General features: G+C 40.8%; 2 protein-coding genes across 6 annotated transcripts in view; both read left to right on the plus strand.

Annotated features, from left to right (window-relative positions):
* The first annotated feature begins 630 nt into the window (after positions 1-630).
* Positions 631-18,099, plus strand: snapc1b (small nuclear RNA activating complex, polypeptide 1b). 4 transcript variants are annotated; one of them, XM_078406766.1, is made up of 11 exons: positions 631-881; positions 1,486-1,626; positions 3,842-4,005; positions 4,838-4,997; positions 5,827-5,967; positions 7,111-7,218; positions 7,854-8,009; positions 9,580-9,645; positions 14,002-14,064; positions 14,451-14,541; positions 17,397-18,099. In XM_078406766.1, the coding sequence occupies exons 3-11, from the start codon at positions 3,878-3,880 to the stop codon at positions 17,423-17,425; spliced, it is 942 nt and encodes a 313-aa protein (XP_078262892.1). In that variant the 5' UTR covers positions 631-881; positions 1,486-1,626; positions 3,842-3,877; the 3' UTR covers positions 17,426-18,099. The 4 variants fall into 4 exon arrangements, with proteins under 4 accessions (XP_078262892.1, XP_078262890.1, XP_078262891.1 ...); XM_078406764.1 differs by lacking the exon at positions 1,486-1,626 and having other exon boundaries at positions 635-881; XM_078406765.1 differs by lacking the exons at positions 631-881; positions 1,486-1,626 and adding an exon at positions 954-1,185.
* Positions 18,100-21,312: 3,213 nt separating this feature from the next.
* The window catches only part of LOC144597417 (synaptotagmin-16-like), a 126,003-nt gene continuing 120,684 nt past the window's right edge, over positions 21,313-26,631 (plus strand). For both annotated transcript variants that reach the window (XM_078406770.1, XM_078406769.1), the window contains exon 1: positions 21,313-21,457. In XM_078406770.1, the coding sequence (XP_078262896.1) occupies positions 21,445-21,457 (13 nt within the window). In that variant the 5' untranslated portion in view covers positions 21,313-21,444. The remainder of the gene's footprint in view (positions 21,458-26,631) is intronic.

A 26,631-nucleotide genomic window follows, 5' to 3' on the forward strand; every position in this document is an offset into this window, starting at 1 on the left:
TCTCTTATACCTGCATTAAGGAGGCAATTAAACACACCTGAGCAATTACAAATACCGATGAAGCCATGTGTCCCAAACATTATGGTGCCCTGAAATGGGGGGACGATGTATAAACACTGCTGTAATTTCTACATAGGTGAAACCAAAATGTATTTTAAAAAACCCTTTAATAAAATCTGGCAATGTGCATTTTAACCGCGTGATTTTTTTCCTATTACAAATCTCAAATTGTGCAGTACAGAGGCAAATAAATAAATGATGGGTCTTTGTCCTAAACACTGTAACCTTATTGTTTGACAAAGCACACTCGAGGAGTCCGTCTATTCCGATCAGTTGTCCCTCTTGTCTTTCTTACCTTATTCTTCATAATGTTCTTAATGTACCCTTAGACAGTACAGTCTTGACGCTGACAGCAGCTTTTCCGATTATGTGCAAAAAATAAAAACAAATTTCTGGAGCAACTGAGCGGTCCAGGGGAGCATCTGTGGATATAAATGGCCAGCTGAATTTTCCGGCCTGACCCTTCGAGTTCGTTATTTGACCAAAATCCGAGCATCTGTGCCTCAGTTTTATTTTTGAGTTTTCGTTTAATGAAACTATTTTGAGAAATAAAGAAAAGTCGGTTGTAATTATGACTGTCTTTTGCGAGTTCTTTTGACGCCGGCAGACGCCGCTGTTCCGTGCCTCTCCAACCCGCGTAGGGCGGGCGGGAGGGCCTTCCGTTCAGCCGTTGCCAGAGGAGCCTGAACTTGGGGAGAGTGGCGCAGCGGCGGCCGCTCCGATCCAGTCTAGTCCGGCCCTCGACCCTGGCCCGACCTGGCGGGAGCGCAGACCCTCCGTGTCGGTGTTGACATCCGCGAGGACTGAGACGGTTCCTGGAGGTAGATCTATCTGGGCGGCGGGGGGGAGGGGAGGGGCCGTGTCTCTCTGCCTTGCCGGGCTTGCGTGCAGCCGCGGGGCCCAGGGTCAGGATGGGGGTGGGTAGGAAGGGACTGCAGACGGCGGTTTACACCGAAGACAGACACAAAATGCTGGAGTAACTCAGCGGGTTCGGCTGCATTTCTGTACAGAAGGATTGGGTGACCATCGGGTCGAGACTCTTCTTCAGACTGCGGGTCCACCTGATGTGATCACCTCTGCAGAGAAGTATAAGAAAATAACTGCAGATGCTGGTACAAATCGAAGGTATTTATTCACAAAATGCTGGAGTAACTCAGCGGGTTAGGCAGCATCTCAGGAGAGAAGGAATCGGTGACGTTTCGGGTCGAGACCCTTCTTCAGACTGATGCAGAGAGCACCTGGCCACAAGGCAGGCACTTTAAAGCCACAGCTAAATGCTTTCTCGCTACTGAATTGTTGAAGTAAGGCTTGAAAACGAACCAAGCGTGTTTAATTGTCATATGCAATGGGACGGTGAGATTCTTACTTGCTGTAGGTTAATATTTTTTCTCTGTTAGTAACATTAACCTTGCTAAGGTTTTCCAGTTTCTGCAGTCGCCTTTACTTTGTTTGGAAGTGCAGAGTCGAGTCGTATTCTGCATCAATTGAGAAATATACTTCCGCCTTTGACAATTATGGGATTGCGGGAGGGGGTGTATCTTTTGCAAATCCTATCTCCAAAATTAGGTATGTTGATTTCAGTACATTATAGAGCAGATAGGTTATTGTTTGAATTTCACAGTCATACAACATGGAAACACCCTTCGGCCCAACCTAACCATGCAAACCACCATGCCCAATCTACACTATTCCCACCTGCCCTCATTAGGCCCATATCATTCTACACATCTGTTATCCATGTACCTGTCCAAATGTTTTTTTAATATTGTGATAGTATCTAGCTCAACTACCTCCTCTGGCAATTCGTTCCATGTACCTCCACCCTTTGGGTAAAAACATTGCCCCCCAAGTTCCTATTCCTGGTTCTTGACTCTAGGAAAAAGGCACTGCATTTGCCTTATCTATTTCTCTCAAAATTGTATATACCTCCGAAAGATCACCCCTCATTCTCCTGCACTCCAAGGAAGTCCTAGCCTGCTCAACATCTCCCAATAGCTCAGGCCCTCGAGTTCTGGCAACGTTCTCGTAAATCTTCTCTTCACTCTTTCTAGCTCAACAACATCTTTCATATAACAGGGTGACCAAAACAATACTCTACATGTGACACCACTTTCAAGGAACTATGTACCTACAACATTCCCCAGAGCCCTGCCATTCACTGTGTTGGTCCTGCCCTGGTTAGCTACCCCAAAATACAACACCCCACACTTCTCTGTATTAAATTCCATCAACCATTCCTCAGCCCACCTGCCCTACTGTTCAAGATCCTGCTGTAATTTTTGACAACCATCTTCGCTATCTACAATACCATCTACTTTAATGTCATCTGCAAACTTACTAATCATGCCTTGTACGTTCTCATCCAAATCATTTCTATAAATGACAAACAGCAATGGGCACAGCACTGAACCCTGAGAAACACCACTTATGGCCTCTGAAAAACAACTGTCCACCATCACCCTCTGCTTCCTTCCATGAAGCCAATTTTCTATCCAGTTCCAGAGCAGCTTACCATACAGAACCTTGTCAAATGCCTTGCAGTATATATACGTCTGTAGCTCATCGAGCTTTTTGGTCACTTAGTCAAAAAACTCAATCAGATTGTTCAGTCTTTCCATTTGTTTGTTGCTGGAGTTAGCAGATGCATTCATTTTAACTTTTAAATTAGAAAATAATAATGCTGGGATTTTAACTGAAGTCCCATCACTTAATTCAGTTCAAGTTATAGGACTTGATATTACAATCCCTACTATAATTGTCACCTTCTTACGATCTTGAGTGGGGGTAGGGGGTAAAGACTTCATTGGGGTCATCAGGTGGGCACCCTCCTTCCTTGATAGGCCCACGACACCTCCAGAGAGCTCAACAGCGACACCTGGAGTCCCAGGCTAGGTCCCCTCCGTATTTACCCCTCTTGCTGGTCATTTTGCAGCCCAGTTGGAGTCCTTCCTCTTTAGCCACAACCAGTTGCTGCTTCGCTCGGCAGCCTCTGACAGCGACCTGACGGCTTGCCGGAAGGCCTGTCCTCGAACTCCCATTCCCTTTAGGAGATCAGAGAATATGTTGAACATAACAGTAAAATCAGTGGAAAACCCCAATATTTTGGTGGGTATGATATATTGTGAACTGAGTTATTTTGATAAATGCATGCAGCATGTACATAGATTCTGCATCTGCTTAATTTTGCAAATCATGTCTAGTCAAGTTTATTATCATATGTACGGTGAGATCTAACAGCAGCATTGCAAGAACAACACACAAAATATAAATTATGCAAGACAGTAAAAAAAGGATATACTGTGCAAAAACAAGACATTTGGGCAAGGTACAATTAGTAAACCCATGGTAGTACAAAGAGATGATCCGTTGTGTTCCATTGGTGAGGTGTGACTAGGATTATGTAGATCAGTTCAAGAACCTAATTCATCCAAATTGCATACATTTTAATGCCACGCTGGGTCAAGCATTTATTAGTCTTCTAGCAGTAGTTGCTGGTTGGGTGCTTTTTGTTATTTTTTAAACCAGGGCTACAAGCTTAGAGTTAAATGTCCAGTTTTCACCATTGAATGGCTCCACTATAATTTTATTTTATCATTTACACTTGCCCTGTTTGCATAGAGCTTGTGACTAAACTTTCCTGATCTACATGGTCCAGTGACTCTGGATAAGCTTAGTGAACCTGAATGTTATTTTAAAAGAGAATGGGGTGCATGTGCACAAACTGTTGACATTCTTTCCTTATTTTCAACTGTATCTTATTTTAATCTTAATTTGCCTTCAGGGTGTCTGAGACTGAAGAACAAGAAACAAGGAAACCATGTCATTAACAGCTGGTTTGAAAACTGATTTTGAGCGGTTGCTTCTGCGCTTTCAGCAGACTGAAAGTGTGCGCTATGAGGAGTTCTCTGCGATCTGGCGAGACATGAAGTTCTCTACTATCTTTTAGTAAGAATTTTTTTATACCTGTCAATGCAGTTATTAAGGTGTGAACATCAAAGGTGTTGGTTATCCACCTGTATTGTGCCCAAATGGCTAAGGCGATGACCGTTGCAAATATATGTTGCCATGAAATGCATCGCATATGAGACTGATCCAGACCGTGCCTATTCCTACTGAGCACATTTTAACACTATGTAGATCAGTAACTATGGAGTAACTCAAAAAATTAGGCAGCATCTCGCTGAGTTACTCCAGTCCTTTGCGTTCTACTTAAGATTCCAGAATCTGCAGTTTCTTGTGTCTACATTTCATTACTGGACTGGTTTTGTGAAAGAGAAATCGGGCATGATCAATTAAGTATTAACATGTCTGTGGACAGAAGAGAACAAGTAGAAGGCATTTGATAAGGTGTGTAGGAAAGAACTACAGATGCTGGTTTAAATCGAAGGTAGACACAAAATGCTGGAGTAACTCAGCGGGTCAGGCAGCATCTCTGGAGAGAAGGAATGGGTGATGTTTCGGGTCGAGTTACTCCAGCATTTTGTGTCTGCATTTGATAAGGTGTTCCATCAAAAGCTTTTGGTATGGGAGGTAATAAATTAGCATGGGTAGAAGATTGGCTGGCCAGCAGGAAAGGGAGAATGGGCACCCAGTGCATCTTTTTCTGGTTGTTAAGATAAAATTAGTGGTGTACTCGAGTTGATATGGTGGCCTCATATTTTTACAATTTATGGAAATGACTTGGATGAAAGCACTGAGGATAAGATTGTAAATTTATCAATGTCATACAGATACATAGGAAAATAAGTTGCATCCCAATTGTATTTGTGTCTTTCAGTGGAAAAATGGGCAAAATTGATAGCAGGAAGTTCACCAAGGAAGCACTAGCTGTGGCAGGTCGATACTTTTTCCCTCCTTACAGCTTTCAAATCCGATTTGGAGGCTTATACCTCCTTTATGGGCTCTACAATACACAGCTTTGTCAGCCTAAGGAAAAGGTATGTGCCACACTTTCTTTACCAAGAGATTGTTTCTTTGATTGCTCCAACCTGTCAAATGCAGTTTTGTATCTTTTGCCCTATCAGCTATTCAATGTGGAGATATTTCCATCTCGAGAGAGAGCCTTGAATTCTCGTCATTAAACATAAAATAGTCACCAATAAATACTAAAGGTATTTAGAAAAGAAAATAGTTTATCCACACCAGGAAATAATTGCTATGGTGGGCAACCAAAGAGGATGAATTAAAACTGAGCTGAGAAGAAACTTTTTCACCCAGAGAGTTGTGAATTTGTCGAATTCTCTGCCACAGAAGGTAGTGGAAGCCAATTCACTGGATGAATTTAAAAGAGAGTTAGATAGAGCTCTAGGGGCTAGTGGAATCAAGGGATATGGGGAGAAGGCAGGCACAGGTTACTTATTGTAGATGATCAGCCATGATCACAATGAATGGCGGTGCTGGCTCGAAGGGCCAAATGGCTTCCTGCACCTATTTTCTATGTTTCTAGAAGAGAATGTAGACACAGTTCAAAGAACGGGCATGCGAGAAGGCTTGTGCGGAGTTTAAATACTGGTGTGTTCCTTTTGGGCATTTGGAAGTTGTATTTATGTTATATATTCAAACCATTTTATTGGTGTGCTGCTTCAAATAAACTGATTGATTTGCCTTTGTCTACTCACCATCAAAACGAGGGAAAGTGAATGGGATATGTGAGAAATTTGGAGATCAATGCTTTTTTCCCCTGAATTTGTTGCCATGATGGAGTTTGAACAAAATACCTAAAATTACATTTGTATATTGAGCACTGGGATTGTTTTTTTCACACAGATAAGGATAGCATTGAAGAATTGGAATGAGGTGCTAAGTTGCCAGGAGGAAATGGTGAATGCAGAACATTTTGATGCTATTTATATTCTGAACAAACTTCTAAATGACAAAGCCTTCCATTTCACAGCAATGCCAGCATTGGTAAGTACCAGTTAAGGGTCTATTGTTATTAGAAAATAACTGCAGATGCTGGTACAAATCGATTTATTCACAAAATGCTGGAGTAACTCAGCAGGTCAGGCAGCATCTCGGGAGAGAAGGAATGGGTGACGTTTCGGGTCGAGACCTTCCTTCAGTCTGAAGAAGTTCTGCCCTTCAACCTATTCTTCAGACTGAAGAAAGGTCTCGACCCGAAACGTCACCCATTCCTTCTCTCCTGAGATGCTGCCTGACCTGCTGAGTTACTCCAGCATTTTGTGAATAAAGGGTCTATTGTTTATCAAAGGAACTCTGCAAATTAGTATTGGTTTATTATTGTCATTTGTACAGAGATACAGTGAAAAGGTCTTGTTTTTGAGTGTTCTCGGAAAATCATGCTATACGTGAGTACAATCAATGCACACATAAGCACAGTTGGTGCAAAGAGAAAAGAAAGAGAGTGCAAAATAAATTGAGGAAATGTAGATTAAAATAAGTCTAAGGGTGAGATGAGGTAGATTCGGAGATCAGGACTACATCCTTGGCTACTAAGAGGTATTGTATCAGGATTTAAAGAAAGGCAGCAAACTCCTTTCTGTGTTAATGGAAACATCAAGTTCATCAACTTCATAGAATCATATAGGCATACAGCAGGGAAATAGACCATCAGACAATTCTGTACAAGCAGGTACCTATACTATTCCCATTATCCAGCAATTGGCCTTTGTCATCTTTGCGGTACCTTATCCAAATGCTTCTTAATTTCTCCATGTCCCATATCATTTTGTGCACCTCAATCAAGTTCTGCCCTTCAACCTATTCTTCAGTTTCGTTAAAACAAACTCAGCAAATCCAGTTCTCTTGTGAGAGACATCAGAACTGATGTGCTCCATCCAGGCAACATTCTGGTGAACCTCCTCTGCACCCTCACCAGTACCACACGATAGGAAGGGTGTGGTTGCATACAATACCTTATTGAGGAATTCGGTATACGAATAATAAGTCTTCACATACGTATCAGGTTCTAGTTATACTGCAGATCATTATACTTCTTTCACTGGTCAGTATGCAACTAGGTAAGAAGTAATTTTAAAATACTCCTTGGGGGGAAATGCTGAGAAGTTGCTTTTCATTCCTATTTTTCAGCTCACTTACAATCGAAAGAGAAAAAAAATTCCCAATGAAGATGTTAATGAGAATTTACGGGAAAAGTCTAATCTGATGTCTGAACTCATTAATGCTGAGGCTTTGGAGGTATGACCTTAATGGGGAATGATTTGGGCTGAAACTGGAGATTACAATTTGTTAAAAAAAAATACAAGGAACTAATTGCAGATGCCGGGTTACAAAAATGACACAGGATGTTGGAGTAATTCAGCGGGTCAGGCAGCATCTCAGGAGAGGAGAACATGGATAGGTGAACTTTCAGGTTGGGACCCTTTTTCAGGTTGAATGTGGTGGGGGTGGGGAGAAAGCTGGAAGGGAGACATAACCTGATGATTGATAGTTGGATACAGGTGAATGGGGTTTTTGATAGGCAGATGGTGAACAAAAGCCAGAGATGAAAAGGCGAATGGTGTGAGATAAGGATAGAAGAGGTAGGACTTGCAAAGCCAGAGGGAGGAATATTGGTGGAAGAGGGTAGGGGAAGGGGAGAAACAGGTGGGGGTTTTTTGTGTGGGGGGGGGGGGGGTTGTTTGTAAGTTAGTTAACATAATGTCATTATGGGATGCAAGTGATCTTCTGTAGTTTTCATTGCAATGAGAAATGTGGATAGTTGTTGAGAGGAGGAAAGCAATGGCATTTTGCCCTGGCCAGTGAAGGGATTTTTTTTTTAACAATGACATGGTAACAAGTTATTTTTCCCCTTGCATCTGTTTCTGTTAAAGGAATTAACAAATGTACATGAACACTATCAAGCCATGAAGCATACGATCTCTGCAAATAAAACACAGCTGGACAAAGCACTAAGTTTAATTCGGGGGAACTTTGTGTCTGATTTGAAGAATATTGCAATGAATTTTCAACAGTGGCAAGAGAATAAGGTAAAATTATTTGTGCAATTGTATGCAGTATGATACTTTTTTTCAGTACAAGGTACATTAAAACTGTCTAGAATTGAACAAGGTGTAACAAAAGCAGAGGTCGATGTTCATAGGCAACTTGTTTGTATCCTTGTAGAGAGAATACCGAATAATGTTTTATATCTATGCTCCCACCTCAATCACAGAGAGATAATGCTACAGCACAGAAACAGTTTATCTGGCTGATCAAATGAGTCATGGTCATGTCTGAACCAGAGCAATTAAGCTTGTCCCACTCTCCTCCTACCCCTTCCCCACTCTCCTGTTTTCCTTTCACAAATTCATTCAGCACTTTTTGAATGCTACAGTTGAATCCTCTTTCACTTCTCAGTGCATTCCAATTCAAAATAAACAACAGTTTTTATGCCTTTTGAGAGTTTTTATTGATCACCTGCATTGTTGACCTTTCCAGCAAGAGATCTTTTCTCTCTACTCTGCCAAAACCCTGCATGGTTTTGAATAACTCTTCTCAACCCTCTTTGTTTAAAAGAGAGCGACTTCAATTTTTCTCGTTAATCCATGGACATAAGGTCCTTTATTCCTGGGACCATTCTGATAAGCTACTTCTGCAATTTTTCTAAGTACTTCACATTTTCCTAAAGTATGATACAGAGAACTGGACACAATATTCTAGTTGTGGTCAAAGCTATGTCATGTAAACGTTTATTATGAATTTGCGCTTGTGCTCTTCATGAAACCCACCACTTTTTTCATTTTAATCTCTTTCTCACTCTGTGCGGCAGCTCCGACATCATTTTTTGCTATCTTGCTTCCTTCCTGTTAGGACTTTCCTTTTTTGTTTAATTTCCTCCTCGCATCTTCTGTTCCTTAATGCGGTTCATAAGATCCCTGTAAAGATGTGCATGGGAGCATTGATGTACAGAGGGATCTTGGGCTGAAAGTCCTAGGCTCTTGAAAGTGGCACAACAAGTAGAAAAGGTAGTAAAGAATGCATATGATATCTGTTGAGTATAAAAGTGGAGAAATCATGTTGCTATCTAAAACATTGGTCAGGCCATATTTGGAGAATTGTGTGCAGTTCTGGTTGCTGCATTAAAATAAGGATCTTGGCGTCTGGTACAGTGTGCAACAAAGTCAATTGTGCTTTCACAGGGTGAAAATGTTCAATACTAGCATTGATTTCAGGTGAGAGGGGGCAATTTAAAGGAGATTCATGATGTGCATTATTTTTATACAGTGGTAAATGCTTGGAATGCATTGCCAGTGAAGGTGGTTAAAGTAGATGCAATAACAATATTTGAGAGACATTTGGACAAGGGGAGAAGGGACCATGTGCAGATAGATGGATCAGTTTAATGTGGGCATCATGGTTGGCACAGACATCATGAGTCTCAAGGCCTGTTACCGTTCTGTACTGTTCTATGTTATAAATGAAAAAATGTGGAATTGTTTGGATTCTGTAGTATTGCCAGTCTGAAAAGATGGAGTGCAAAATGCAGCATTCAGTGCGTCTACTGATTTTTGATTTAATCAAACCAAATAAAACTCTTTTCTCTTTGAAATATCGCAGAACATAAACTTGATTGACCAGTCAGGATTCCCAGTTTCAAAATGTGAAGAACCTGAAGAACAAAAGGTGAGAAGAGAGCAACTGTGGTGTTTGCATGGAGATTTTGAATTTCTCTGATTTCTTGTTACCAAAGGGTGATCTTGTATGACATCAGAAAATTCGAGACTGGAATGTATTGATTTCTGGCACTGTGGAGTTTTGCCAAATTATTGCATTGTCTCTGTCTTGGTAGTAATGTAAATTATTCACAAATCCTTGCTTTGCTGAATAAGTGGAAATCGGCTAGGTTGGTTAAAACTACTCGATGCTTTGCATTAGAAAAATGTTCACTGTATAAATAAGTTTCAAATATTCCATCTTTGCCACTCATTAATAGCTTTTTAGTTATAGTTATGGCTTCTAACCTTACTGTAAGACACAGAGCTGATTTGTGGAGTAGTTAGTGCCCCTTTGTTGACTTTGCAAAAATATTGCTGATTGATTTTTCATGACCTTCAGTGAACAATCCATATAGGATTGGCCTGGGCTAAAATTTGTGTCAGTTCTGTGCTTCCTACTTGGCACATAGAGTGAGGATTAATTTAAATCTCAATGAAAATTGAGTTCCATGGGTAAATGAAAGGCGCTGAGATATTTTTTTAAAGGAAATTAAACCTGAATTTAAATGAATGTTGAATATACTGCATTCGATGTAGCAAGAGACAGTTGTGAGAAAAGCCAATCATGCTTACTATTCAATTAATAATTAATGCTCTTGATTAGTATTTATTATTAACACTAATGTTTTTGACTTTGAATCATAAATTATCAAAGCAGTTTAATAATCTCATTATCAAAGCAGTTTAATGCAGAATTGAATAGATCAATCAGTTGGTTATAATATGTTGATTTTGGTTTAATTATGTGGTCTTAGTATTCCTCAAAAACTGCGGATTTTGACCTGAACCGTTTGCCCTCCCTGGCTATTGAACCAAGCTGCGACAGGCAATCTCAGTGAACTGAGCAACTGAGTTGAACTCTGACTTTGCTTGCAGCACAGATTGCAGTGTATACCTATATCTGAAAACCTCAGCCCTCATAATTTTGTTGCCTTTTATTTAGCCCTCCATTTGCTTGAACTCCTCCAAAACTGCCTCCCTATAAATCCCATTTACCTATCTACCTTGTCGAGTTTTCACTAAGGTTGATAATTCGTGTTATATGATTAATATTAAACACATGGATAAATATTTACACTTGCCCAACATCCTTTGATTGTTGGGCTTCCAATTCTAACTGTCACTGTAGCAAACAGCAGAGTGGCCTGTTTGTCGTGATTGCTGTCATATTATCTTCTTTCTTCAAGATAATTAGTAGTACTATCCCTGAGGTCCCCTAGCATGTTCCTCTCATCCATGAGTTCTGACATTGTAACTCAAGTTCCATTCTGCCAAAGTTTAGCAGTTCAGCAGGCTTGTCACCTGTTCCTGACCAGCAGTTCCGTCCTATACATCTGTTCCCGAGGCCTTGATTTAAGTTGATGTGGAGTTTTGATCAAGAGTAGCTCGCATCAAGGATAGAATCACATTGAGAAGTTGTTTGAAACATTAATTCTAGCAGGTAGTGACTATCTCTCTGTTGTTGATAAACTTTCTTCCATTCTGGACTCTGGATGAACTCAATATCTCTGAACACACAAAAATGACATTCAAATTGCTGGAGCTCTGGACAATGAAGAAGGCTGTCAAATGATACAATAGGAAATAGTTTGTTTACAGAAGTGGGCAGAGAAGTGGTGGACTATGGCATGTGTGAGGTGTTGCACTTTGGGATGTCAAATGAAAGGGGAAAGTAAACAGGACCTTTATTGAAGTCTAGAGGGATCCAGGGATCAAAGTCCTTGACTCGCTGAAAGTAGCAGCGCAAGTAGATAATGTGGTAAAGGAGGAATATGGTATGCTCGCCTTCATCTGTCGGGACATTGCATAGAAGAGTCAAGAAGTAATGTTGCAACTTTATAAAACTTTGATGAAGCAGCATTTGGAGGAGTGTGTGCAGTTTTCGTTGCTCCGTTACAGGAAGGAAACGGATGCTTTCGAGAGAATGCAGAAGAGGTTCACAAGGATGCTGCCTGGATTAGAGGATATTAGTTATAAGGAGATGTTGGACAAATTTGGATTATTTTCTTACAGCTCAGAAGCTGGGGAGAGATCTGATAGAAGTTCATAAAATTGAGAGGCATAGATACGGTATCTTTTTCCCAGGGTGGAAATGTTAAATACTAGAGGGCATAGGGAGAATGTTTTAAAGAGATGTGTGGGATAAAAAAATTTAAGGGTTGCCGTACTCGCGTGATAGTGAAAGCAGATGCGATAGTGATGTTTAAGAGACTTTTAAATAAGCTCCTGAGTGTGCAGGGGTTGGAGGGACATGGCAGAAGGGATTAGTTGTGAAGGGATGTGGCATTGTGTTCAGTACAGGTATTGCGGTCCGAAGGGCTTGTTCCTGTGCTGCACTGTTCTTCGTTCTAAGAATCCGCACAGTTGTCAGTGAGCAGCTGAGCCCCCTACACATTCTTCACCAACCATCTATGTTGAGGTGTCTCCCTCTCCCTTCCCATTTTACATGTATAAATTCTGTTCTTCAATCATAAATATGACTACTGTTGCCTTAGTAGACGATGTAAGGTGGAAGAACAAGATAATAAATGAATTTGTTTATCTAATCTATATTTTCATAATTGGTGCATGACAGCGAAGGATTCATTGATACTTTGGACACTTGATAAATGTGGAGACATAAGTTTCGTACAAATTTGTGGCAGTTGAGTGCAACAGAATCCCTTGAGACATAAATGCTACATCTTTCTGCTTGTTAATTTCTTTCTTGCCTGCAGTAAATCTAAAAACAAATGACCAGTTTATAGACCATGAACACTCACTGCAGTATTGATTGACTGCCTGAGACTCGCTGTTCATTTACATTGCAAATGTCTTTAAAAACTGGTTCTGGAGCTTTTCTTTTGAACCTTTAGTGCTATTGAAATTGTTTTTATAATGTGTATCAGATACTATGGCAGCTTAGAATTAAAAATGCTAGTTGCTTTCATGTTGTAAGTGTTATTTTATTTACCATTATCAGTGTCTGATATATAAACCAAAGTCTGACAATAACCACAGACTCACTGTGTCCTGGTTCAGTCCTGACCTTGGGTGGTGTCTGTGTGGAGTTTGCACATTCTCCCTGTGACTGCATGAATTTCCTCTGGGTACTCTACTACCCCCTCTCCCTTCCATACCAAAGATGCGCAGTTTAATGGTTGCTGTAAATTGCTATGGTAGTGGTTAGTGCTGCTACCTCACAGCTCTAAGTGGAGCATGCTGGGGTGATGGGTGGGTGTACGAATCAAATGCACAGAATATGCCTCTGGTGGATGCAGTTCTTCACCACGTTTCTCTGATCACCTGCCGTCACTCTACGCACCCTTGCACATCATTGCAGCTTTCGTTCATTGATTGGCCATATTGTTTGCTTACATTTTATAATACATGTTTAGTACTATAAGGTGATAGCTGAAGCACCCGTTGAAGGCTTCAGGATCTTGTTGCATGCAGATTGTGTTCGGTGAAAAAGAGCAAGGTTGTTCAATACATTGGCCAAATTTCCATATCTGAATAAAGTAATTGTTGCAAATCTATTGTTTTTTTTGTGTGTGTTACTAAAATAGTGTCAGTCTGGTGTGACCCATATCGAAGCAGTATATTCCTTTTTACAAAGGTTGATTGGTCTGTTAACAGAAGTACTGGGTATTACGTAAATCTCCTGTACAACGATAGCTTTATATGAACAAAATAGCAATGGTAAATGGGTAGATACTTGAGAGATAATGGGGTGAGAGGTTACTGAGGGTGAGGGGAAATTCAGGTTTGAGGTTACAGTCAGACCAGCAGATCAGCCAATCTTATTAAATGGCGGAGCAGACATGAGGGGCTAAATGGTCTGTTCTTGCTCTTTGTTCATATATTCATAATGTGCATGCAGTTTAGTGAGTATTACTGACTAAATCTGTGTGGCATGCAGTGGTATATTTTCTTTGAAGGGGATATGAAAATAATAGTACATTTAATACTATACCAATTTGATTTATAACAGAAGGAAAATGCACTCTTCCGATATCAGTGGACAAATGTCTCTTTATTGCCATTAGCATTAGAATGAAATGTGCTGTTGCACCAAAAAGGAGGTGGAATTGTATAAACTTTAGTATTGTCAGTAAGTGTGCACATCTCGTGTGATGCATTTTAGTGGTTTTAACAGATGTGAATACATCATAGATGAATATGGTATAGATGAATATAAGCTAACTAGCAATATTAGCTTGCTCTAATAAACATTCTCTACGTACAATGATTAATTAAAGTGATTTTTGTTTCTAAAAAACAGGGTTTTAAACGTGCACAGACCCTAGCAGAGATAAAGTCAAAATCGTATAATTCTGCAGTCAAGGTCTGTATGCCAGAATCATTTTAATTACCTGCCTATTTATCTCTTATTTAATAATATTTGCTTTGTGATTGCAAATATAAATATTTAACTTTACTGGATGAAATACTGATGGCTTATTCTTGGTACAGTCATGATATAAAGTTCACCTGAGAAGACTTGAGATTGATTTGAGACATCAGTATTAGAATATGTTTCCTTCTAAAGTCACATTTCTTACTAAGGACCTTGGGTAATTAGTTTGTTTAGAATTTTGTTTCTTCATGTGAGGTACAAATTGCCTGAATTTAATGTCGGTATAGAAATATTTAAAAAAGCAATGTCATGTTGTTGGTTCATGTGATTCAAACAAAGTTATCAATTGTTTGAAAATAATATTTTGCATAAAGGTATCTAGATCCAGGCGGCACCGGCAAGTAAAAGTAGAACCTGCCTGCACGAAAGGGAAGAAATCCCCAAAAGTTCATGCCAGCAAGAAAGGTAATTTTCAAAGTATTCAAATGTGTGTGTTGTCATAGAGTCATACAGCGTGAAAGCAGGCCTTTCAGCCCAATTTGCCAACACCAACCAACATGTCCCATCTACACTAGTCCCACTGGTCTACATTTGGCCCATGTCCCTCTAAACCTATTCTATCCATGGTGTTGCAGAGCATACATTCTTTTCAGAACTGCTCTGCAATTGTAGTGACCTGAGTTGTAAAATAAGCATGTAATGTGCCTACATTTTTAAAACTACCCTTAAAAGATCTATAAAAAGATGGATATTTATTTTCATGTCACTTCAGGCTTCAATGTAAAATGTAAACAGTCATTTTTCGATCCTATTCACAAATTAGCACCTCAAAATTGTTAATGGTTAATACCATAGATGCTGGGAATCTAAAGGATTATCAACTGAAATGGATAGCTCTGTTTCACCCAGAAACTGCCAGTCCTCTTAAGTATTTCCTGCCCTTGCTCCGCTTGCCCTTCCTATCCATATCAGTCCAAATGCCTTTTGCATTTCAATAACATTTGAAAAACTGGCCAACTTATTGGAAAATATTCCACTAAATGTTTTGAAAAGTTTTTACATTAATATTTGTTTATTGAAGTGCTATGAATTTACCTTGACCATAACATGTTAAAATCCTGTACATTATTGAATAACATAAAATACTGCAGTTTTCTCATGGCATTCCATTCTAAAGTGATCCCGTGAGTCAATGGCTCCCAGAAAGATTGATAGCATTTCACAGAGCAGATCAGGTGACTCTATTCCCTGCCATTTGCCCCATCTTTTCTGTTAAAAATCAATTTTAAAATTTCAATGGGTTCTGATTGAACAGCTCATGTCCAAAATATACTCCGACCTAAACAGAAATGTAATGTCACTTCTGCTAATCTTTTCCCTTTAATCCTCTGGTGGCAAATTGATAGCGATGGCATTTTACAACGTTGATGGAAAATGCACCCTGATCTCAATCTTGGCGTGCTGCTCAGAGAGAGTTCAATATTTTAATCAACAGAGTGCAATACTTTGAGATTTGGTTTTTAAACCTTGTATATTTGCGACATCCATTCTCGCTTATTAGAATTGGATGGTCAGAATTGTGTACAGTCATGGTCATTGGAGATTCAATCAAATCTATATTATTTGATACAATGCAGTGGAAGAATATTGCATGGTTGCCATGGAAACTAGGACGAGCAGGCTCAGTATGCCACTGATAATTTCAGACTCCAAATATTTAGAATATTAAGGGGGAAGAAGATAAGGAGCAGGAGAGCCAGTATTTGCTGCTGATGACATTATCTGCACTCTTGTATCTCCTTTATTTACTTAGTATCATGGTTTTTACTGCTCTTTCCCAATGTATTCAAAGTGAATTAATTTCTGACTACTTCCCATGTTTCTTTTATACCGGAGAAAGAGAGTTTAAAGTGATGGTATGCATAACATACTTAACATTTAAAAATATTGATTAGCTGGTAAATTTAGTTATGGCAGATGGAATTGTAATCCCAATAAGTGCAAGGTGATGCACAAGGATAATATATACACTATGAATGGTGGGGCCCGAGAGAATATTGAGGAACAGATGGAGTTTGATGTACAAGTCCATAGATCTCTAAAGGTAGCAGTGTAGGTAAAGTGGTGAAGCAGGCACACAAGATGCTGAAGATAGACACAAAAAGCTGGAGTAACTCAGCAGGACAGCCAGCATCTCTAGGGAGAAGGAATCGGTGATGTTTCGGGTCGAGATCCTTCTTCAAACAAGATGCTGAACTTCATTAGCCAGCGCATAGAAAAAAAGGACACGGAAGTCATGGTACCATCTTTATAAAGCTTGGGTAAGGTCACAGCTAGAGTATTGTGCAGTTGTCGTCGTTACACAATGGGAAGGACGTGAATGCAGTGGGGAGAGTTCAGAGGAGATCCACCAGGACGTTACTTGGAAAGGAGCAAAAGTTTGGCTAGGCTTGTTTTCCTTGAGGTGATAGAATGTTTTGGTGTGGAGACACAAATGACTGCTGATGCTGGAATCCCGTGCACAAAATAAACTGGAAGAATTTAGTAGGTCAAGCAGCTTCTGTGGGGGCAAAAGGGACGTGTTGATGTTTTGGGTGGAGGTCATGCATTATGACTGGAAGTTGGGGGAAGATAAAAAATGGCCTATATAGAGAAGTGCAGAGAAGCGATGGGACAGGAGCTGGGAGATGGGTTACATGAAATTGGAAAATTCAACATTTATACCATTGGGTTGTACGATACCAGGCGGAATGTGAGGTATTGTTCTCATAGTTTGCGCATGGCCTTACTGCAGCATTTACTAAATAGGCCTTTGATTGCACAGCAACAGGAAATTGAATGAGATTGGGTAGTTTCCGATAGCTAATGTGCTTCTTTTCCCCATCAAGAATAACCATTGGTATTGTTAGCCAGAACAAGGGGCCACAGTTTAAGAATAAGGGGTAGGCCATTTAGAACTGAGATGAGGAAAAACTGTGGAATTCTCTGCCTCAGAAGGCAGTGGAGGCCAATTCGCTGAATGCATTCAAGAGAGAGCTAGATAGAGCTCTTAAGGATAGCGGAGTCAGGGGGTATGGGGAGAAGGCAGGAACGGGGTACTGATTGAGAATGATCAGCCATGATCACATTGAATGGCGGTGCTGGCTCGAAGGGCCGAATGGCCTACTCCTGCACCTATTGTCTATTGTTATTCTTTGTTATCAGTGGTCTTTCCATCTCGCTTTTCAACACTTCCCACTTAATGGACATTCTCTAATAAGTAGGTTATTTGTTGTGCATTTGATTGCAAAGGCTGATGCTAAAATTTTGTTTGTTTCTAGATACTGCACCATCCAAGAGAAGACGATAACATTGAAGATAGTGTTGAATAATGCATGTCGAATGACCAGAGCTAATACAGTAACCGCTACACTTTCAGCAACTTCCGCAGAGTAATCAAGAGGAAAACACTTTGAGAACTGAATGGATTAAAGCAGCAATCCTATCAGGGCTGGTGGTTTGGATCTAAGTTGCACATTAAAGTGTTATATTGCATTTGTGCTGAAAACAAACAAATATCTTTATTGGCTTTCTAAAACAAAGCATTACTAGTATATGGCAAGGAGATGTACATTTTATCCAAATACTGGATTTCAAGTCTTGCACATGAAATCCATGCAATTGCTGCTGGAGTAAAACTTTATATACTGTGTCTCAAGATCCTCTGCACCAGATGAGTGTTTTGTCCATTGAATTAAATAATAGATGCAGAATTGCAATTTTTAATAAAAAATCTCCATTCTTACTCTGAATAGGAGTTGAATAAAACCTGTTTCTATTACACATCTTCTCAAAAACTCCAACACAGGCTGAATCCTAAAAGTGTGTTTTTTGGCTTCGCTTTAATATTTACACATTAATTCGGTGATGAAATAACAAGCACAGATTAGCTTTAATCACTTGTGAATTAAGTTGTCTATAAACTTCTGAACAATAAAACATGGAATTTTACTTTATATAACTAATTGCCTGTCTAATCCAGCAGTGCATAATAAAGTTAATTTGTTAATTACATTCAGTTCATGATGTGTGAATACTTAGATATATATTTGTTGGTATGCAGAGTGAGAACTGGCCCAAAGCAAGTATCTCTCAAATATGTCTCTTGTTAGTTGGAAGCGCAAACAATTGCAGTAATTAAGACACTGTAAAATTCCCACATCCTCATAAATGCCCTGGTAGCTATAGTTCAATTTGTACTGGAATGTTTAGTGAAGAAGAGACAGTGCTGGTGGTGACAATATAATGTGGGTGATGATAGAACAGTTTTGCTGCTAATCTTTCTAGGACTTTCAGGGTTGGTGGCGATAAAAGCATACCTGATATGGGCAATGATTTTAGTGAATAAGATGGGAAGCAGGCTGGAGAAGGAATGGTTTTGTTGATTTTTAAAAAAAGGCAAAGAAGGTGGTTCATGTAATAGGCTGAAGTAACCAAAGAGGAGAGTGAAATTGATTGGTTTTGTGAAGAAGTGGATAGAACATTAGGCTTTGGAAAGTATAAGCCTGCACAATTATTCCCATGCTGTTCTAGTGTATGAGAGGAAATATTTTCAAATTGAATAACCTCAGTGAAGATGCCCCTGGGTAGCAGTGATCATAATGTGATTGAATTATCAGCTTTTACTCTCGAGGATACGTAACATTGCAGAAATAGTAAATAGGGAAGTGGAACAAAGGGAGGACTTGAGAAACTTACAATCACTGGAGAAGTGGCTGGAGCTGTGGGCTAACTCATCTCAGGATATTGGTGGACTTTCTCCTAAGGTCTTAAAAGAAGTGGCCGGTATGTTTTAATTTTTCTAAATTTACAGATTTGGAATAGATTAGGTGATAATTGAAAAAAACATATGTAACTCTTTTATTCAAAAAGGAATGGAGACGAAGCAAAAAAACTATAAGGCAATCAGATGTTATATTAGCAGGTCACATTTTTTTTTTAAATCAAGAAAATTCAATATGGCTTTGTGAAAAAGAAACCTTGTTTGACCATATTGTTGGAGTTCTTTGAAAAAAAAGCACATGATGGCTAGAAGATGATATATTGTACTTAAATTTCCAGAAGGCATTTGATGAATGCCCCATCAAGGTTATTAAATGATACAAGAGTTGACACATCATGTTAAAACTGTACGTCGTTGGTAAGACCACACATGGAGTATTGTGTGCAGTTCTGGCTGCCAAGCTAGAGGAAGGATGCTGTTAAGCTCGAAAGGGTGCTGAAAAGATTCACAATGATGTTTGTTGCATTTGAAGGCTTGAATTATAAAGAGAAACTGATATAGGTACATAGAATCACGAGGGACATGAATAAAGTGAATCACAAAATGCTGGAGTAACTCAGCGGGTCAGGCAGCATCTCTGGAGAGAAAGAATGAGTGACTCTTCGGGTCGAGACCCTTCTTCAGACTGATGTCAGGACAAAGGATATAGGTGGAGACAGGAATACAGTGTCGAACTGGGAAAGGGGAGGGGAAGGGAGGGAAAGAGGAAATATCTAAAGTTAGAGAAGTCAATGTTCATACCGGGAGGTTCTGCTGCAGTTGTACAGGGCATTGGTGAGACCACACCTGGAGTATTGCGTACAGTTTTGGTCTCCTAATCTGAGGAAAGACATTCTTGCCATAGAGGGAGTACAGAGAAGGTTCACCAGATTGATTCCTGGGATGGCCAAGCGCAGGTACTGAATGGTCACAGTCCTTTTCCCAGCTTAGTGGAGTCTAAAACTAGAGAGCATAGATTTAAGGTGAGGGGGGGGGAAAGGATTTTAAAGGGGACTTTTTTTAATATCAAAAAATACTTTATTCAAGTAATAAATATTTACAAAACATCTTCTTTTCAAAAACCGACTTGTGGGGCAACTTTTTTCACACACGGGAGTGGGTATATAGAATAAACTGCCAGAGGAAGTGGTAGAAACGGGTGCAATGTTGGGCCAGGGAGACGGCATCAGCCGTGGGTCTGTTGTGGCGGAGGGCGAACTGTAACTGCAGTTAAATGGTACTTAAACATAGACAATAGGTGCAGGAGTAGGCTATTCGGCCCTTCGAGCCTGCACCGTCATTCAATATGATCATGGCTGATCATCCAACTCAGTATCCCGTACCTGCCTTCTCTCCATACCCCCTGATCCCTTTAGCCACAAGGGCCACATCTAAATCCCTCTTAAATATAACCAATGAACTGGCCTCAACTATCTTCTGTGGCAGAGAATTCCACAGACTCACCACTCTGTGTGAAGAAATGTTTTCTCATCTCGGTCCTAAAAGACTTCCCCCTTATCCTTAAGCTTTGACCCCTGGTTCTGGACTCCCCAACATCAGGAACAATTTTTCCCGCATCTAGCCTCTCCAACCCCTTAAGAATTTTATATGTTTCTATAAGATCCCCCCTCAGTCTTCTAAATTCCAGCGAGTACAAGCCGAGTCTATCCAGTCTTTCTTCATATGAAAGTCCTGCCATCCCAGGAATCAATCTGGTGAACCTTCTCTGTACTCCCTCTATGGCAAGAATGTCTTTCCTCAGATTAGGAGACCAAAACTGTACGCAATACTCCAGGTGTGGTCTCACCAATGCCCTGTACAACTGCAGCAGAACCTCCCTGCTCCTATACTCAAATCCCCTCGCTATGAATGCCAACATACCATTCGCTTTCTTCACTGCCTGCTGCACCTGCATGCCTACTTTCAATGACTGGTGTACCACGACACCCAGGTCTCGTTGCATCTCCCCTTCTCCTAATCGGCCACCATTCAGGTAATAGTCTGCTTTCCTGTTCTTGCCACCAAAGTGGATGACCTCACATTTATCCACATTATACTGCATCTGCCATGCATTTGCCCACTCGCCTAACCTATCCAAGTCACGTTGCAGCCCCCTAGCATCCTCCTCGCAGCTAACACTGCCCCCCAGCTTCGTGTCATCCGCAAACTTGGGAGACGTTGCATTCAATTCCCTCGTCCAAAGCATTAAATTGTTACAAAGACTTTCAGATCTTCTGCAGGGAGGCGAAAAGCACTATGTAAACGCAAGCCTGTGTTCAAGGCTGTTGCCCGGGACCAGTGTGTGCTTGTTTCCCTCGACCCGCCCGAGACTCCTCGTTACATGGATGGCGATGGCAATGGAAGGGTGCAAGAGGAGCGGGATTGGCGGCGAGCGACGTTGCGAGGCGGAGCCAAGGGCCAGGGAGATTGCGGAGATTCGCAGCATCGCTGCTCCAACAAGCTGCTGAAAGACGGCCGCCGGATCCCCAGTGGAGAGTCTCCACCGAGCGAGGAACGGACGGGTGGACCCGCTGGGGGGTCACCCTCCGCCGCACAAGCACCGGGTTATGGCGATAGACAGTAAGTAACGCCCAGAGCTATCACACAGTAGCAGCAGCAGTAGGCTCGGTGCTTTGCAACATCCATCCTCACCGAACCATAAAGGCGAGTCTGGGTCGGTCAAGCACTTTGACAATTGCAGTAACTATCCCAGCATCTGCAGCTCCTTGCGTCTCCAACCCTGAAGAACACGGTTGTCCTCATGGTTGGTTTCACTTCCAATGCAGGCGAGACTCTCCGACACTGTTGGGACGGACCTGTTGTGGGAACCGTTTCTGATATCGATGAGATAGGCTGATAATTTCGTATCACACTGTACAAATGATCGCCACCTGATCACCTGGTCCTGACAGGTGGCGTGAAGGGCGATGGGGTTAATTGAGTCCAAGCCAATTCTGAAATGAACGGCAGAGTTTGTGTTGTGACACTGCAGGGGGTACATGGGTACATGGGTGGCAATTACCGCCCAGTACCCTGAGCTGAAATAACCCATCGTCTTCCTCTTATGAAGCGTTTTATCAGTAAATTTTAATGCAGTGACACGTGTGTGTATGTTGAGGGCGGTGGCTGGGAGTTACTGAGGGAGGGCGAGAACATACCTCACCCACAACACAAGGTGCCGCAAGATCAGAGCACTATATTGTTCTATGTTACATCTCCGTCATAGACTGTAATAAACTCAAGATGATCTCTGATGCTAGAAAGCCTCACTGGTTGTAGTTAAATATGAGGAGGAAGTTCCCTTTACTCAATAATAAGTGTTTTCTTGCAAACTGCCAGTTGCCACCACATGTCGCATTTGTGGCAACCAGCAAAGGTTCCACTTAATAAACCAGATGAAGGAGAAAGGAACACGTGCAAATTCTGGGAGGATCTGGTGGCCTCTTGGAACAAAATCAGATGGACATTTCCTCTGCTGTTAATTCCACATAGTGTGAGTAAGAGGGTCATAGGGAAAGTGAGTGGGATGGGGGGGTTGTTAGAGATTGCGTAAAATTGGAGAATTCAATGTTCATAGCTGGGTTTTAAGTTGAATATGAGGTGCTGTTCCTCTACAATGTGTGGCCTCACTCTGGCAATGGAGGATGCCCAGGACAGAAAGGTCAGTATGGGAATGGGAAAGGGTGTTGAAATGGTTAGCAACCAGGTGATCCAATAGGCCTTCCCCTCATCCCATTCCTAGTTTTAAAACCTTTTTATTGTGCATCATTTTAAAATAAAGAAAAGACATCCAACACATTCAAACTTTCCTGAATGCTAGAATTCTTCAATCCTGACACAATCCTTGTGTACCTCTGTTGTACTTCCATTTTGTAGTTTGGAGTGTATAGACATACACCAATTGAGGTTGGATTAAGAGCAGAGAAAATTTGGGAAAAAGTCCTGGACTGCTACAACAAGGCCCAATGCAAAGTGACGAACAACATCTAATTTTTCTTTGCAGCCTGCTGTAGGCTGCAGGTCTCAAATCTGAATTCTCCAACCTCAAGTAACTTACTCTTCTTATCAGTTTGCATTCAGGACTGGCCATTTTCATAGAAACATAGAAAATAGGTGCAGGAGTAGGCCATTCGGCCCTTCGAGCCTGCACCGCCATTCAATATGATCATGGCTGATCATCCAGCTCAGTAACCTGTACCTGCCTTCTCCCCATACCCCCTGATCCCTTTAGCCACAAGGGCCACATCTAACTCCCTCTTAAATATAGCCAATGAACTGGCCTCAACTACCTTCTGTGGCAGAGAATTCCACAGACTCACCACTCTCTGTGTGAAGAAATGTTTTCTCATCTCGGTCCTAAAAGACTTCCCCCTTATCCTTAAGCTGTGACCCCTGGTTCTGGACTCCCCAACATCAGGAACAATCTTCCCGCATCTAGCCTCTCCAACCCCTTAAGAATTTTATATGTTTCTATAAGATCCCCCCTCTGTCTTCTAAATTCCAGCGAGTACAAGCCTAGTCTATCCAGTCTTTCTTCATATGAAAGTCCCGCCATCCCAGGGATCAATCTGGTGAACCTTCTCTGTACTCCCTCTAAGGCAAGAACATCTTTCCTCAGATTAGGAGACCAAAACTGCATACAATACTCCAGGTGCGGTCTCACCAATGCCCTGTACAACTGCAGTAGAACCTCTCTGCTCCTAAACTCAAATCCTCTTGCTATTTCACCTGCCATTCCTCTTTTTTTCCCTTTATTCGTATATTCTGGCCTGCTGGGCATGTCCCATTAGACAAGACTTTACAACATTACCTGAACTCTACAACATTAGCACATTGCATGGACAAAGAGCCTGACTGTTCTTATTTGGCTGCATTATTATTTCACGCTATCAAATAAATTCCTTTTGGGCCACTCATTGGCCTACCGCAGCTTGTCTGTTGCCCAGCCTAACTTATTTTCTCTGTTGTAGAAACAAGGAATTGCAGAAATCGGTTTACAAAACAAGATGTAAAGTGTTAGAGTAATTCAGCATGTCAGGCTGCATCCATGGATAGGTGACGTTTCAGGTCAGGACCCTTCTTCAGATGTCTGAAGTTAAGTCCCGACCCGAAGCGTCATCTATCCATGTTCTCCAGGAATGCTGCATTACTCCAGCACTTTCTCTCTTTCTCAGTGCTGATAAAGGGTCTTTGACCTGAAACGTTAACAGTTTCTCTGCTGTCCGATCCATTGAGTCATTCTAGTATTTTCTGTTTATATTTCAGATGTCTAACAACCATGGTTTTATTTATTTTCATTTTGTGGTCTGACTAAGGCTCCATCTACTATAAATTTAGCATTATTGCTTTGATTTGTATCATACCTCTCAAGAAATGAACTACAATTTGTTATTTGTGCCTTTTATGGGCTTAAGCAATGTGTTCTGCTAATTGTAGGTATTTATGTGTCTCTATTCCCAGATGTATTTCTGGTTCATTCAGTTTTAAGTGTACAGTGTGGTTAGTTGCCTCCTTTTTCTTTCTCTCCTAACTCAATTTTGCTATGTTGAATTAGATTTAATTTTTATATGTGCACTCTGTAAATATGTTTGAGCGCTTCTGTATTTGCCATAGCCTCCAGTTATTAACTGTTTCCTTAGTTTAGTATTACATACAAATTTGAATATCATGCCTCCAATTTCAGAGTCTTTATTGTTCATTTAGGGTAAACAACAATAAATACTACTCTGGAACACACTACTGCCCATTTACTTGCCAATTTTGACTCGTATTGCTTGTTGTGTGGTCCAGATTCAGGGACAGTTTCTTCCCAGCTATGTCTGGCAACTGCATCATCCTCTCACCAGCTAGAATGCGATCCTGACCTCTCATCTACTGCATTGGAGGCCTTTGAACTATCTTAATTGGACCTCATCAGACTTTATCTTGCAGTAAATGTTGTGCCCTTTATCCTTTATCTGAACACTGTGGGCTGCTTGATTATAATTTTATATAGTCTTTTCTTTGACTGGATAACACGCAAAAAAATCTTTTCACTGTACCTCTGTGCACGTGATAATAAACTAAACTAAACTAAGGTAGCACATGTTTGAAACCATTGTGCTATCTGTCCATCTTTCTTTCCTTTCTGATATGTCAGCCCCTGTTGTGACATGTTGTGACTTACAAGAGCCACTTCATTGGCACTGTAACGGATTCTTGCTTTAAATCCTCAACTGCATATAATCTCATGTTCACATCATCTCCTCTGCTTTTCTTACACCCATCATCTCCCCTGCATATTCCACGTGCATTTTCCATGTGCATGATCTGTATTCCATTGTCCCTTGACTTCAATTAGGACAGTTAACAGTATTATTCCGTTTAGACATTTTTGCTAGGGTATATATTTATTTCTAGAAATTTAGCTCTGATTTTTTAGCAGGCATCCTAGTATATTTCGTGACATTAATTTGAATATAATTAAGATGCAGTTTTAGCGTCTCTGTTTGAGTGTCCATTGTTGCACTGCAATCAAGCAGAGAGACAAGTCAACCTTTATATTGGCTCATTTATCCAGTCCTTCTTTCCTTTCTTTGTAAACTGTTGCATTATCCTACTTGTCTTCTATTAACATTTCAACCTAGTTTACTTCTTTTGTGAAAACTAAGATAATGTGTTTGGTTATTCTTTTTCTGATTTAAAAAAAAATGTATTTTGTTATCTTTGCTATTCTTGAATCAACACTTGTGAGTTTGCAACACAAAGCAATCTGCTGGAAGAACTCAGTGGATCAGGCAGCATTTGTGGAGGGAATGAACGGGGGACATTTCGGGTTGGGATCCGTTTAGTTTAGTTTAGAAATACAGCGCGAAACGGGCCCATCGGCCAACTGAGTCCGCACCGACCAGCGATCCCCGCACGTTAATGCTATCTTACACATACTAGGGACAATTTACACTTGTACCAAGTCAATTAACCTACAAACCTGTACGTCTTTGGAGTGTGGGAGGAAACCGAAGATCTCGAAGAAATTCCACTCGCGCACGGGGAGAACGTGCAAACTCCGTACAGACCAGCACCCGTAGTCGGGATCGAACCCGGGTCTCTGGTGCTGCAAGATCTGTAAGGCAGCAATTCTACTGCTGCACCACTGGGCCGCCCGGCACCATCCTTCTTCAGACCTGAAATGTTATCTGTCCATTTCCCGCCACAGATGCTGCCTGACCCGCTGATTCCTCCAGCAGTTTGCTCTTCGCTCAAGTTTTGTGGTCTCGTGTGTCTCCATTCCTGAGTTTACCTTACTTATCCCATAGAAACCTTGCCCCATGTTAATTATCTTGTTACTTGCCTGTAGAATACTCAACTATTTAACTATATATATTTTTTTATATTTTCATTTTGTATTTCCCAAGCTCCATCGTAGCATTTACTGTTATACTCCCCTTTCCTAAAATTCATCTATGAATATCAGCACTTTTTTCCTTCTTTATCTGCTGAGAGTTTTTCGATTTAATTCATTCTTTGAAGTTGCTCCACCCTCTTCCATTCATTTCCACTACCTGACATCCTACCCCAAACTATCACATTAGTCGTTTTGATGTTTTTTTGGTAACAAAAGGTCTACCTTATCACTGCTTTTATCTGTTTGAACAGGATAATAGCATTTATATCTGGTTCAAATATTTTATTCTTTAATTCATTAATGGCATGTCACTATCTTGGCAGTGTCAGCATCTATTGGCCATCCCCAACTGCTCCTGAAATGGAAAGGC

Source organism: Rhinoraja longicauda, chromosome 10 (assembly GCF_053455715.1).
Source record: "Rhinoraja longicauda isolate Sanriku21f chromosome 10, sRhiLon1.1, whole genome shotgun sequence".
Lineage (NCBI taxonomy): Eukaryota > Metazoa > Chordata > Chondrichthyes > Rajiformes > Arhynchobatidae > Rhinoraja > Rhinoraja longicauda.